The sequence below is a fragment of the Bidens hawaiensis genome, unplaced genomic scaffold (genome assembly GCF_021521415.1).
Source record: "Bidens hawaiensis isolate Kalapana, Puna unplaced genomic scaffold, B.hawaiensis_p1.1 tig00037193_1, whole genome shotgun sequence".
NCBI lineage: Eukaryota > Viridiplantae > Streptophyta > Magnoliopsida > Asterales > Asteraceae > Bidens > Bidens hawaiensis.
The window spans coordinates 44,571-57,033 of NW_027505464.1; the positions used below are offsets into that span (position 1 = coordinate 44,571).

Below are 12,463 nucleotides of genomic sequence, written 5' to 3' on the forward strand. Positions count from 1 at the left end.
AAATCCTGTTAGGTCTGTTCTAAAAACGATAAATTCTCAAAAACAAACAAACAATTTCACTTTAATTCTGAGATCTATGTTTTATCTAAATACTACAAAAAGGTTGGGTATCGAATCCGTTGTAGTCTAGTTGGTTAGGATACTCGGCTCTCACCCGAGAGACCCGGGTTCAAGTCCAGGCAACGGAATTTAATTTTTAGAACCAAAACCTAGTAAGTTATTAACCTTTATCACATTGTTTTATTAGGGAAAAGATCCAATACATTAATTCGATCATTTTTTTACCTTTATTCAAGAAAACCGTTTTTGAGCGTTTTAGATTTTGGCTGAGCGTTTTTAGGTTTCGCCTTTGAGCGTCTCGCGTACCTGTCGTACGTGAAGGCATTATTGTACAGTATCTCGACTCAAAAAACAGAGGCAAAAATACTAAAACACTTAGCAAAAAACCTACAACGCTCATAAACGGTTTTCGTGAAAAAAAGTATAAAATTGATCGATTAACGATCAAAAATTGTTTTTTTCAGTGAACCAATGATTAAGTGGATATGTATTGACGATTCCGAGATGTTGGGATGTGATTTCATAGATCGATTCGTGAAAAAAAATAAGGATTCGCGTACCTATTGTACGTTAAGGTATTATTGTATTGGATCTCCACTTAAACTAAAACGACAAAAGACTTGTTTCAAGTTAAGTTTATGTTTAATTAATGTTTTGACAACAAAAAAGGGGCAACACAAAACTAAATCAATTTGGTTTCATCCAAATCTTCATTACTCAAATTTGGAATATTAACAAACTTTAAGTTTACCAGAAAACTATTCTACTCAGTGACAATAAGATCAACTCAACCCCCAAACCTCAAAAACATTAATAAACACGTTTAATTTATGTAATGTTATATTTCGTCATAGAAAGCTAACCAAATTCATTTATCATTTTCAAATATTATATATGTGATCATAAGAATCTATCTAAAGACCATACAAATTCTACCTATTTTCTTTAAAGTTGTAGCTGTCTTTTTATGCTGTAACATCTACAACATGAACAATAATACATTAAAAGAAACCTATTCGAATGAATCTCAACCAACTCTAATAAATCTTTAACATCTGTACGTTTGTCTATTGGTTGTATCGACGAATGTTTGTGTTTTGGCGCGATCTCATACAAGCAATTGGTAAGGTTGGTGTTGGGAAGAAGGGCCACATAACATGCCACCCCATTGAGGAAAGTAGATGGTAGTAAGTGAAAGAGTTGATATAATCATCATAACACCCATGAGTGAAATCCCGGTTTGTGTTGAAAATTTGGTGGAGCCTGAAAAGAGTAGCAATTGTGTCACCACTGCTCCCACTGTCCCTCCGCTCCCGGTCATTCCTGATATCACACCCATCGATCTAAACCAACAAAACATGCACATGTTCAATTCTATGGGTTTAAACAAACTAATATAATCACACACAATTGTTAGTGTAATTGGTGAACAACTTGAACATAGTATTGCAATGTTAGATGAACATCATAATAATAGTGCATCAACACCTTATAGTAATGTTTATTTTGTTAAATACTTTTAATAAATTAATTATCTTCTATAGTATTTTATATGCCAATTTCAAATATGCATATAACAAAAAGAATTAAAAAAAACAACAAATCACCCATTGACCAACATGTATTGTGGGTTTAAGAAGCCGTTTGCAACTTTACGAAAACTTATCCTCTAAAAATTTTGCAACTTTATAAAAACTTATACTCTAAAAAATGACACGCAACCGGTCCGCGCCACACCAGCGCAAAGATACGAATATCTTGCTGACAAATATTTAAAAAACTAGAAGTTAAAAATCAAAAACAAAGAAAAACATTTAAGTTTTTATCTTTATCAATACATAAAAAAAAGAACCAAAACTTATTAAAGTTAGTTTTAGCATAATTTATTTAAAAATATATAAAAGATTTAAAACTAAACTTTTCAAAAATTACTAAAAGCTTAAATAGTTAACTTGTTTAGAAGTATTTCAAAATTTAACAGTAGAAACTTTAATAGCAAAGTTATATGACTTTCAATCAGGGGTGGCAAATGTGACCTATTGGGTTAAATTGGTTGTATCATAGTGTATATATGTGTTACAATGGTTCAAACTAAAAAAAGAAAATGATTGAAAAAAGGTTGAATTTCTCAAGTTTTTTTTTTATTTTTTATTTTTTTATGAAACGAGAGAAAACGAAGGAAACTTTTTAGTACTTTTACTTTTTTGCTTTTTGATTTATTTTTCGAGTTATGATTTTTTAAACTTTTTAGTGAGGGGTTTTTGAAATGGATCTAAGCTCAACCCATTTTGACCCATTTCAAAAACCCATCACTAAAAAATTAAGAAAAAGCAAAAAATCATAACTCGATATATAAATTAAAAAGTAAAAAAGTAAAAGTACTAAAAAGTTTCATCCGTTTTTCTCGTTCCTAAAAAAACTTGAGAAATTTCAGCTCGTTTTGACCCGTTTTAATCATTTTCCTTTTTTAGTTTGACCCATTATGACTCATTATATACATTGTGATACAACACATTCAACCCAATGAGTCACATTTGACACCCTTACTACTTTTAATCAAATGATTGTTGTTTTATTTTTATTAGAAATATGAATATAAAATAAGTTGGAAAAAAAGGGCTCTTAAAAAGCAAAACACTTAAATTTAAGTTTTTTTTTTTTTTTTGTGTGTGTATTTATTTGAGGACAAAATCCTTCCACATCGATTGGAAGTTTTGCGCCATGCTGGCGTTAGAAGTTTGGGTGAATCGCAAAATTGGTAAGAAAAAAATCAAAAATGGTTATTTTGTGATTAATAGTTTAATACTATGGTCAACAAAGGTCATTTTCATAATTTTCCTCAATAAAAATCAAATATTTGCAAATTAGGTGCATAGAAGAAAAATAGATGGAAGACAAATGAGGTAATTTTAGTTATTTAACTAATAGTTACTAGATAGGGAGTTATAAAGCCTGAGTTGTGACAGAAAAATGACGTGGTGACATTTTCATGATTACACCAAACAAATGATAGTTAAAAATTTAAAAATTATCATAATTTTTAAAATGTCACCACCTCAGTTAATTCTTCACTTCTCAGGCTTTGTAAAATAAGTAGCATGTATTTGATCCTACACTATATACGTCAATAACCCAAAAACCATTCAAAACTTATTATACTCATATAACGTATCTTTTAATAAAACTTCTCACCCCTAAATCTAGCATGAGTTTCATGAACACCAAAACAAACCACACGTCACGCAACAAACAACAAATATATTACCTTTTAGAAACAAACGGAACAACTCCAAACGTAAGCCCAGACGCAGCTTGAACCAAAAACGAGAACCCACACATGACCGCAATCGAACCCCACACGGACTCAACTTCACCCAACCACAAACACATCACCCCAGCTACCGTCTGCACCATCCACAACCCCCACAACCTCCCCCTCATCCCGAACCTCCTCCCTAACCCGTCCGACACCACCCCGCCCATCGGCCGAGACACCCAATTCGCTAACCCGAAACTCGCCGCTATCACCCCGGCCGTCTCCATATTAACCCCGAACCTATCGTAAAAATACTCCGCTATTATGTTGTCCATAGTCAGCTCAACCCCAAAGCTAAACCCGTACGTTAAACCCAAAACCCAACCCCGGTAATTAGTTATCCCGTTTAGAAAAACTCCAAAAGCGTCAGCTTTTGGGTTTTTCTCAGGCTTTTTAATATTTTTTATACTTTTAATATTACAATCTGGCAGGTCCTGCCCATATGCCAGGACCATAAGTGCCATGATGGCTTGAAACATGGCGGGCACTATAAACGCGGCCCGCCAACTTAAGGAAGGTGTTAGATTAAAGTGCGTATTTAATATAGAAAATATAATAGGCATTGTCAACTGGGTTAGGCCTGAACCCACATTGGCCCAACCCGCTGCTACACCGTTGGCCAGGCCAACGGTGCAGTTAGAAAACATGGAGCTCATCCAGAACTGATTAGCGACAAAGTTCGCTAACGAGAAACCTATGAAGAATCTAAGAAGAATGAATTGCAAAGGAGTGGAGATGAAGGCGGCCGAGAGGAGGACAGGGGCGGTGGCGAGGGAGAGGGTGGCGGAGGCGAGGCGCGGGCCGAATAAGTCGCATGCGGGGCCCATGGCGAGGCGGGAAATGATTGAGCCCGCGAAGGCGGCGATTCCCGCGGTTCCGATATCGGATGGGGAGAGGTTGAGGTCTTGGCGGATGATGGGGAGGAGGGGTGGGATGGAGAAGGTGGAGAAGAAGCAAGTGAAGAGAGAGAGCCACGCGAGGTGGAAGGCTCGCATGTGAGGTGAGGAGAGAGAAAATATTCGGAATTCGGTGGCTTTGTGGTCGGAGTCGACTGCTATAGAGAATTTTTGAGGTTCCATTGTCGTAGGGAGATAAGTGTGTATCATGGGCTACACTGCTACGTATTTATAGTTAGAGATTTCAAAATGAAATAAACATAGAATAGAACTAGAGAGAATAGAATTTAATGTACCCGTGACTAATTAGACTCAATAAACACATAAACTCGCTTTAACTAAACTCATTCACCCAACTACTCAATTATACTCATTAGTCCATTTAAACCCAATAAAAAATAAGCGCATATAAGGTACCCGATAATAAAAGTAGCCATATAACTAACGTCCTGCTTGTGGTGTGCGCGCAGATAATGCATATATGTATGGGCCCAAGCGACAACAGTGAAATTACAATAATTTTGACGTTAATTTACTAATTTTGTGAAAATAACGTTAAAAGTGAATTAAGTCCCCCTCAAAAAAACTGTTTGAGATGTTGATTCTCGTCTTGTTTAGTAAGAAAATTAGAAGCACCACACGCACTCAATGCATCCCAATTGCATTTTATTATGGTAAAACATGTAGCAATATTATCTTGAGAAAGATCACATAAATTATCATGTAGTTGTAGAATTTCACACCATTCGCTTGACCGTAGTGATCATTGATTTCGAGCCATAGCTTATGTGCAGTCTCAATGTACTAACATCAACAAATGTGTTGATAGACTATAATATTTTTTTTTTTTTTACAATTGCATACCTATCATCTAACATCAAAATGATTAATAACAAAAGGACTACAGAGTACATGTATTTAACATAAGAATGGCCATATATCTACTATTATATATATTGAAATGACAAATGAGTGTGTAGGTATCAAGAACAAAACAACAAAAGTAAGACAAGAACGTATCAATATTTACTAGGTCTAGAAAACATTGATGGTTACTGGTTACCCTATTCCTCATGTGTTGGAAGAAGCCCTACCGCAATCTCAAACATCCAACCAACGTCCAACATATATATATATATATGAGTTTGAAGATGATGTATATATAGCACGTATATTATAGGATTCAGGATTATTCCAACTTAGTAACAGAAAATATATTACACTAATACATACTAAAATATATATTGGTATAACAGGCCCCAACTCAACAAACACTCATTTGTTGATTGTTATATGAATTTAACATTTATTTAGTTTTCATTTAAAAAATTATATAATTGCAATAGAGAGACATGTAAGTGGACAACAAATTGCTGAAACAAGTTGTCGCCAGCAAATACGAGGAAAATAAAACACGGGCCGGCGGAATGTAATCGTAAGTAGAATATTTGGGAAGTAGGAATGGTATGTGACGAGGAATTTATTCATTTAGGACAAAATAGAGAGAATATTTTCTGGTGAAGGTATATTCAATTAACGGCCCATAATTATCCGACCAAAATCTTGACCACTTGTGAACCTTGGCGTAGGCCACCATAATTGAAAGCAACCCACAAGTATTTAATTTTGTATTGTCTACTGCTAGGGTTGGTTTTCGGGTTATTCGAGTTTGAATATTTGAAACTCGACATTCGAAATTGGTACAACTATACGAGTCTTTCGGGTTTTTTTAGTCAGGTTTAATGAACAATCTTTAAATTATACTCTTCATCTATATTAAAAGTTTAATGCAATTTGTTATCATGTATTCAATTGTTTACATTATTTGCTACAGATTATGTTAGAAGACAAGATAAACTATGCCTCTGTTATGATTGAACTTTGTCAGTTGGTTACATGGTTAGCATTCCAAGAGATATAATTCCATACTAGTCGTTCTGGATCTTGGAGTTTTGCTGATCTAGTTATCCTGGTTAGTCACTTTAAGCTTTTAACGGGTTCCATATTACATGACATTTAGTTATAGTTAGATATCTACATAGTCAGCGACGGATTCAGAAACTTTTAATACGGGTTGATAAGATGGGTCAAAGAAACAATGAATGAATGATAAACATGAACCTCTGTAGTATAACATTAAAGCACCATTCATTAAATATCATAACCGAATTACGCATTTACGCCTTACACTTATCCTTTTGTGTTTTTTTATTTTTATTTTTTCTGGTTTAAAACATAAGTCCTGCCTTTTTAATAGCAAGACTTTAAACATATAAATGTTGAAAACATAGTTATAATTTTAATAGCTTCTAAGTTAAAGAAAGTAATTAACAAGTTACTTTAATCATTTTAATAAACACACCTTAGAAACTGCATCAATAAATAGCATAATTAATTCAATTTAATGGATAAAATAAACAATATCAAACACAAGAAAAATTAATTAACCAAACTAAAAAAAAAAAGAAGAAGCTAATTAATAGAAGAAAGGGATTTATTTTTTTTAGAGTAATTAAGTTTAAGTTTGTGTTAAACTGTGTTACTCTTCCCATGAAATAGGACTAGTGGAGTAGTGGCCCAAAAGGCTTGGGCTTATATTAAAAACAATTATTTTTTCATGGGCCCGGCCCTGTATCTAAGTGAAATTATAGGACTCGATGAAGCCCGTAGACAGGACTCGTGGTCACCTTCAGTTTATCGACTCTATTTAAAACTAAAAGCATCATGCATGTATGTAATCACACCATATTATCATGATCTATGTAGTATACTAGTGACATAAAGTTTGACAAAATATTTACCAGTATCACAATGGGTTCAGCTACCATCCCTACAAAATGAGATGCTCGATAGACGAGTTGGCTTTGCGTCAAATTGGGTATCTTTTGTACATGTCAAAATAAATCAGGCTGGGTTGAATTAAAACCAGTTATGGTTCAAACTAACTAATTGTGACATGAAAATACCGCGCCAAATATTATTTTTAAGGTTTAGATGTTTGAGTAAATGTACCAAGTTGGAGCATATGACACTGATGTGTTAAAAAACAGATATGAGCCAACCAACTGGCCCGGTCCGTTTGAATCTGTACAAAATTGTTTTGTTTTGACCCGCCTGCCCATTAGCAAAAACAATAAAAGAAACAGTCCGAATCACATATTATGCAGACATCAATATAGACCAAAAGATCATATATCATATAAACTTTTGGTTTCATGATAAACAAAATTAGATCACCTTTACAATAAACCATCCTATGTTAGAACCTCCCAAAACATCATCACAGCACACACTATTGTTCAACTTCTTAGCTAGGCCACAAAATATGATAATAACTATCCCTTAAATTACCCACCACCAGATTGGTGGTAATCCTAATACACTTTTTAGGTACTTGGTCCCCGGGCTCTCTCCATCATAAGCTCGTGAAAGCTTTTTGCTGGTGCCCCACTGTTAAACCTCTCCGGGCTACGACTACGACTGCGGCCCCCACCTCCACCACCACCATTGTTGGACGTGTTTTCATGAAAGCTCTTACCCTGATACCCACTACCACCACCATTGTCACTGCAATCAAGATTTAATATATTAGAGTAACTCTTAATCGTGTTAATACTTAATACTTTTCTATAAAATGGTTTTTTTTTGTTACCTGTCACGGCTGCTACCCCTACCACCGCCATATCCTCCACCAGAGCTAGAACCGCCACCACCATATCCTCCACCAAAGCTAGAACCACCACCTCCATCTGAGCTCCACCGTCTAGATCTTCCACCCATTCCACCACCACCACCGCGTGAAGCCATTTCCCGAAGTTCTTGAGGGACACGCTGATCTGCTCCTTCCAAAACTTTAACAAGTTCCGAGGCATATTTTGCATCTTGGTCACTAAAAAATGTGTAAGCTTCTCCTGTAGCACCCGCCCTTCCTGTTCTTCCAATGCGGTGTACATAATCCTCTACTCCCGTAGGGAAATCAAAGTTCACCACCACCCTTTAAAACAATCAACACAAACATCAAAACACTAAAAAGACGAGCAAGTGCATTTTAAAATCATAATTTAAAAAGCCATAGCAAACCTGATATCTTTAACATCCAGACCACGAGCAGCAACATCGGTTGCAACAAGCACAGGAGACTTCCCTGACCGAAATCGATTCAGCACAAGATCTCTTTCACTCTGATTTTTATCTCCATGAATAGCAGCAGCGCCAAATGGATGAGTCAAATTACCTGCCAGCTGATCACACATCTTCTTTGTCGCACAAAATATAATTATTTTAGATCCTGGCTGTTGAGATCTTATTATCTGCTCTAAACGACGCTTTTTCTCCATGAAAGTCAGCACCTCAACATGCTGCACATGTGCATCACAACCAATCACTAAATATACAACATTCTTTAAAGATCATTCAATCATACCTGTGTAATGGATTTGTTGGCAACAAGTTCATCGATATTTCCAATGTTGACTTGGACCGGATTATGCATAAAATCAGCTGCAATTTTTCTAACCTCCTTTGGCCAGGTGGCAGTGTACATAAGAGTCTGACGGCGTGTGGGGACCGCATTAACTATTTTCCTTATTTGAGGTTCAAATCCCATGTCCAACATTCTGTCTGCCTCATCTAACACCAAATAGCTAACCTGAGTAAGGCTCACCTTTTTCATTTCAAGAATATCATTCAAACGCCCAGGTGTCGCAACCACAATGTCTGTGCCATGCTCCAGCTCTCTTAGTTGAGGACCCTTTTGTGCTCCTCCATATAAACACTTCAATTAGAAAAAAAATATATAATATTAGTCCCACCAATTAGAAAAAAAAATAATAAAATCGTCAATGAGCAACAAACCGTGCAATTTAACTGTAATGCTTTTCCAAATTTGATAGCTTCATCTTGTATCTGTGTGGCCAATTCTCTAGTGGGTGACAAAACCAAAACCGTGGGACCCATTTTAGGATTCTTGCAGGTTCGTTTAATATGTGCGAATCCAGGAATCAAGTAGCCCAATGTCTTTCCAGAACCTGTTTTGGCAACCGCTACAATATCACGATCTTGAAACGCGATGGGCCATGACTGGGCTTGTATGGGAGTTGGGGCAGAGAAGCCGGCCTTGACCACCTGTAGAAAGACAAGGAATCATCTTTAAGATATATAATTTGGACTACCGTTTAAGATTGTGTATACAATCAATCACTCTTACAAAAGTCATACCTCTCTAAGTAACTCAGGAGGAAACCCAGTAGCTTCAAATGATGTAAAAGGCGCCGGCACGTTGTTTCCCTGAACACATAGTATCAAGTATCAGCAACTTTAAAATAAAACAAATAAATCGAAACACCATACACTATTATATATTAATATATAATATATCATCAGGTATCGCCTGCTGCTGGGTCCCACAAAGGCAAATCATTACCTTAGTAAAATGAACACCAAACCAAACTTGATGCATTAACCAAAAAGTGTTATTTAACTTACAAGTTAATAATTTGAAGTAATTGATGCTTACAGATACAGTTATTTCATGCCGCCGTCGATAATCAGCCGGGGATAAACCACTTCCAACTGATGGCACGTGAGCCACAGCAGGAGTCCCTTTCTGCCCAACATCAGCTGTCTCTATTGAGGCATCATCAGACCCGCCATTCGTAGCTTTCTGTCCAACGTCAGCTGTCTCTACCGGGGTATCATCAGACCCACCATTCGTAGTTTTCTGTCCAACGTCAGCTGTCTCTACCAGGGTATCATCAGACCCGTCATTCGTAGCTTTCTGTCCAAAGTCAGCAGTCTCTATTGGGCTATCATCAGACCCGCCATTTGTAGCTTTCAGTCCAAAGTCAGATGTCTCGATCGGGGTATCATCAGACCCGCCATTTGTAGTCTAACATAGAATTAAAACAAGCATTAAGGTTAATATTTACATAAAATACAATATACTAATAAAAGCATCATGAAGTCAAACCAGCTTATTGAAAAATAAGTAAAAGTTGTAAGTTCAGAGAACTTAAAATCACCAAATCTTCAACCAAAACTTTAACAACAAACCTTACAGTTGGCATACATACAGAGATACAAATATAAAACATGAACATTTTAAAGAAGGTGTTGAGACCTCATTACGTACACCAATAACTTACAACAGTATGCATACAAAAAGCAGTCTACATAAGAAACTCACAAGTCATAACTATAATAACATCATCTCAACTTTATGATTTAATCCTCAACGTCATACCCATTATTCTCAAACAGATAGCAAACAAACATGAACAATTTCATGCGGCCTTTAAAAACTGAAAACTGTAAAAGTGTTTCATGCAGCCTTTTTTTCTGACGGTAAACTACTACGACCCATGCCAGCAAAAATTTACAAGTTAAATATTTAAATAATTCCTTAGCAAAGGAAAGCAATGACACAAACCTCTTGACCATTAGTTTCAGAAGATAGATTTGATTCACCATTGCCAATGCTTTCATGTCTAACATCATCACCAGCGACACCATCATCATGGCATTTTTCAAAAGAAACAGCTGAGTTTAAGGTATCTGAAGGCTGCTGTTCTGGTGGAGGTACAGGTCTCTGATATTGAGTAACATTAGTTTCTGGATTCCAAAAGTAGAGATTCCCAGTTCTACCATCTACTAGACCTTTCCATGGTTTTGGAAGGGTAGGATCCTCCGGTGCATAGCGTACGCCAGTGGAAGTTGCAGTTGCAGCAGTAGCCATATCAGCAAACCAATCTCTAATATACTACACAAAATAACTTTAAAAAATTAACCACTGAATGCAGATGTAAATAGCAAAATAACTCATGCATTTGCAGCAGGGGTGCAAACGAGCCAAGCTGCTCGAGCTCAAATCAATAAAAAAACTCGAAACATGCCGAGCTTTTTCGAACTAAAACCGAGCCCAAGTCTCAAATAAAGCTTGCTTAATTATCGAGCCCGAACTCGAGCCTTGTAAGGGAAGCTCATTTAGGCTCGTCGAGCTTTCACGAGCCTTGTGTATTTTAATATTTTACCTCCTTTGGACTTCTATTTACTAATTTCACACCGCACAGCCAAGCTCGAGCTTGAACAAGCAACTCATAAGCCGATCTCAAACTTTAGAAAAAGAGCTCCAAACGAGCTGAGCTCAGGGTCGGCTCGTTTACACCCCTAATTTGCAGTAACAGTGAATAAAAACCAAGTGTTTTACGGGTTAAACAAAACCCTAGATAACTTCTTACATACAAAATGCGAATCATACATAAGATACAAAACTCTAAAAACTATACACATTTGTGTAACAGATACACATGCATCACAATATCTGTGATGAAACCATAAAATACCCCCAAATTCAAAACATTAAACCATAAGCATACAACACTAGTTCGTCTTTAAAAACGAAAATGCTATAACGTTTAATCGACACCTTTAACTTATAGTTAACAAAACCAAAATCATTTAAAATAATAAACCCTATTTGTTTGAAATATAAATATATAGAGTGCGTATTAAGCAGGTTAGGGTTTAAAATCGAGGAAGCAAAATCTAGACATTACATCTGGAACCTCACCGGAACCCTAATTTTAAACAAAAGGCTACCTGCAGGCGTGTTGATTGGATTATTAATTAGGTCAACAAAATGCAGGAGGACATAAAAGCCGCTTCGCCTGGGAAGCGTTGAGAGAAATGAAATGAAATGAAATGAACGGACGATCAGAGTGAGTGAGTGAGTGGAATGAGACACGATGGTATGGTTATTGGTAATTTGGTGTGGCAAAGTGGCAACCAGAATATGCTTCGATCAACGAGTTACTTTTCTAAAAAAAAACATATAAACTAAAAAATAAATAAAAAAAAGAAAAAGAAAAATTGGATTTTAATAATCCCGGGTATTGGCCTATAATAATCCCTATTCGTTTTATCACCACCGGCGGTCCCAAATTCAAAAAAGTTGGCCCCCAATGGTCCCCCATTAAAAATGACTTAACGGCGTTATAGTTTTTTCTGAATTTCAAACCAATGTTTTAGGGCTTTTGATCGTTAGAAGGATACGAGTTGATTGGTGTAAAACTTAGCTCGAAACAATGATCAAAACGACTCGATTTTGGTTAATTGTAAGTTCAAACACCCGAATTGAAGCATTGTTTCGTCATTTTGAAACGCTATTTCAAACTAAGTCTTACACTAATCGACT

At 36.1% G+C, this 12,463-nt stretch overlaps 2 protein-coding genes and 1 non-coding gene across 3 annotated transcripts; 1 reads left to right on the top strand and 2 right to left on the bottom strand.

Moving 5' to 3' along the window:
- Positions 1-115: 115 nt before the first annotated feature.
- On the top strand, positions 116-188 carry TRNAE-CUC (transfer RNA glutamic acid (anticodon CUC)). The gene has a single exon. It is a non-coding gene; the product is annotated as a tRNA-Glu (tRNA).
- Positions 189-913: 725 nt separating this feature from the next.
- Positions 914-4,504, bottom strand: LOC143613357 (high affinity nitrate transporter 2.7-like). The gene is made up of 2 exons (XM_077087083.1): positions 3,326-4,504; positions 914-1,403 (listed from the first exon to the last, which is right to left on the bottom strand). The coding sequence occupies exons 1-2, from the start codon at positions 4,480-4,482 to the stop codon at positions 1,169-1,171; spliced, it is 1,392 nt and encodes a 463-aa protein (XP_076943198.1). The 5' UTR covers positions 4,483-4,504; the 3' UTR covers positions 914-1,168.
- Positions 4,505-7,515: 3,011 nt separating this feature from the next.
- LOC143613368 (DEAD-box ATP-dependent RNA helicase 14-like) lies at positions 7,516-12,069 on the bottom strand. Its single transcript, XM_077087091.1, has 9 exons — positions 11,869-12,069; positions 10,700-11,029; positions 9,788-10,159; positions 9,490-9,558; positions 9,127-9,396; positions 8,696-9,046; positions 8,353-8,630; positions 7,925-8,266; positions 7,516-7,839 (listed from the first exon to the last, which is right to left on the bottom strand). Exons 2-9 carry the CDS (start codon positions 11,003-11,005, stop codon positions 7,659-7,661), a joined length of 2,169 nt encoding a protein of 722 aa, XP_076943206.1. The 5' UTR covers positions 11,006-11,029; positions 11,869-12,069; the 3' UTR covers positions 7,516-7,658.
- Positions 12,070-12,463: the final 394 nt, after the last annotated feature.

Coding starts and splice junctions, on each gene's coding strand:
- LOC143613357 (XM_077087083.1), bottom strand. CDS start 4,482: ATGATACACACTTATCTCCCTACGACAATGGAACCTCAAAAATTCTCT. Junction 1,404..3,325: donor GTTCCGTTTGTTTCTAAAAG/GTAATATATTTG, acceptor TTGTTGGTTTAG/ATCGATGGGTGTGATATCAG.
- LOC143613368 (XM_077087091.1), bottom strand. CDS start 11,005: ATGGCTACTGCTGCAACTGCAACTTCCACTGGCGTACGCTATGCACCG. Junction 9,559..9,787: donor GGCATGAAATAACTGTATCT/GTAAGCATCAAT, acceptor CTATGTGTTCAG/GGAAACAACGTGCCGGCGCC. Junction 8,631..8,695: donor CCAACAAATCCATTACACAG/GTATGATTGAAT, acceptor GCACATGTGCAG/CATGTTGAGGTGCTGACTTT.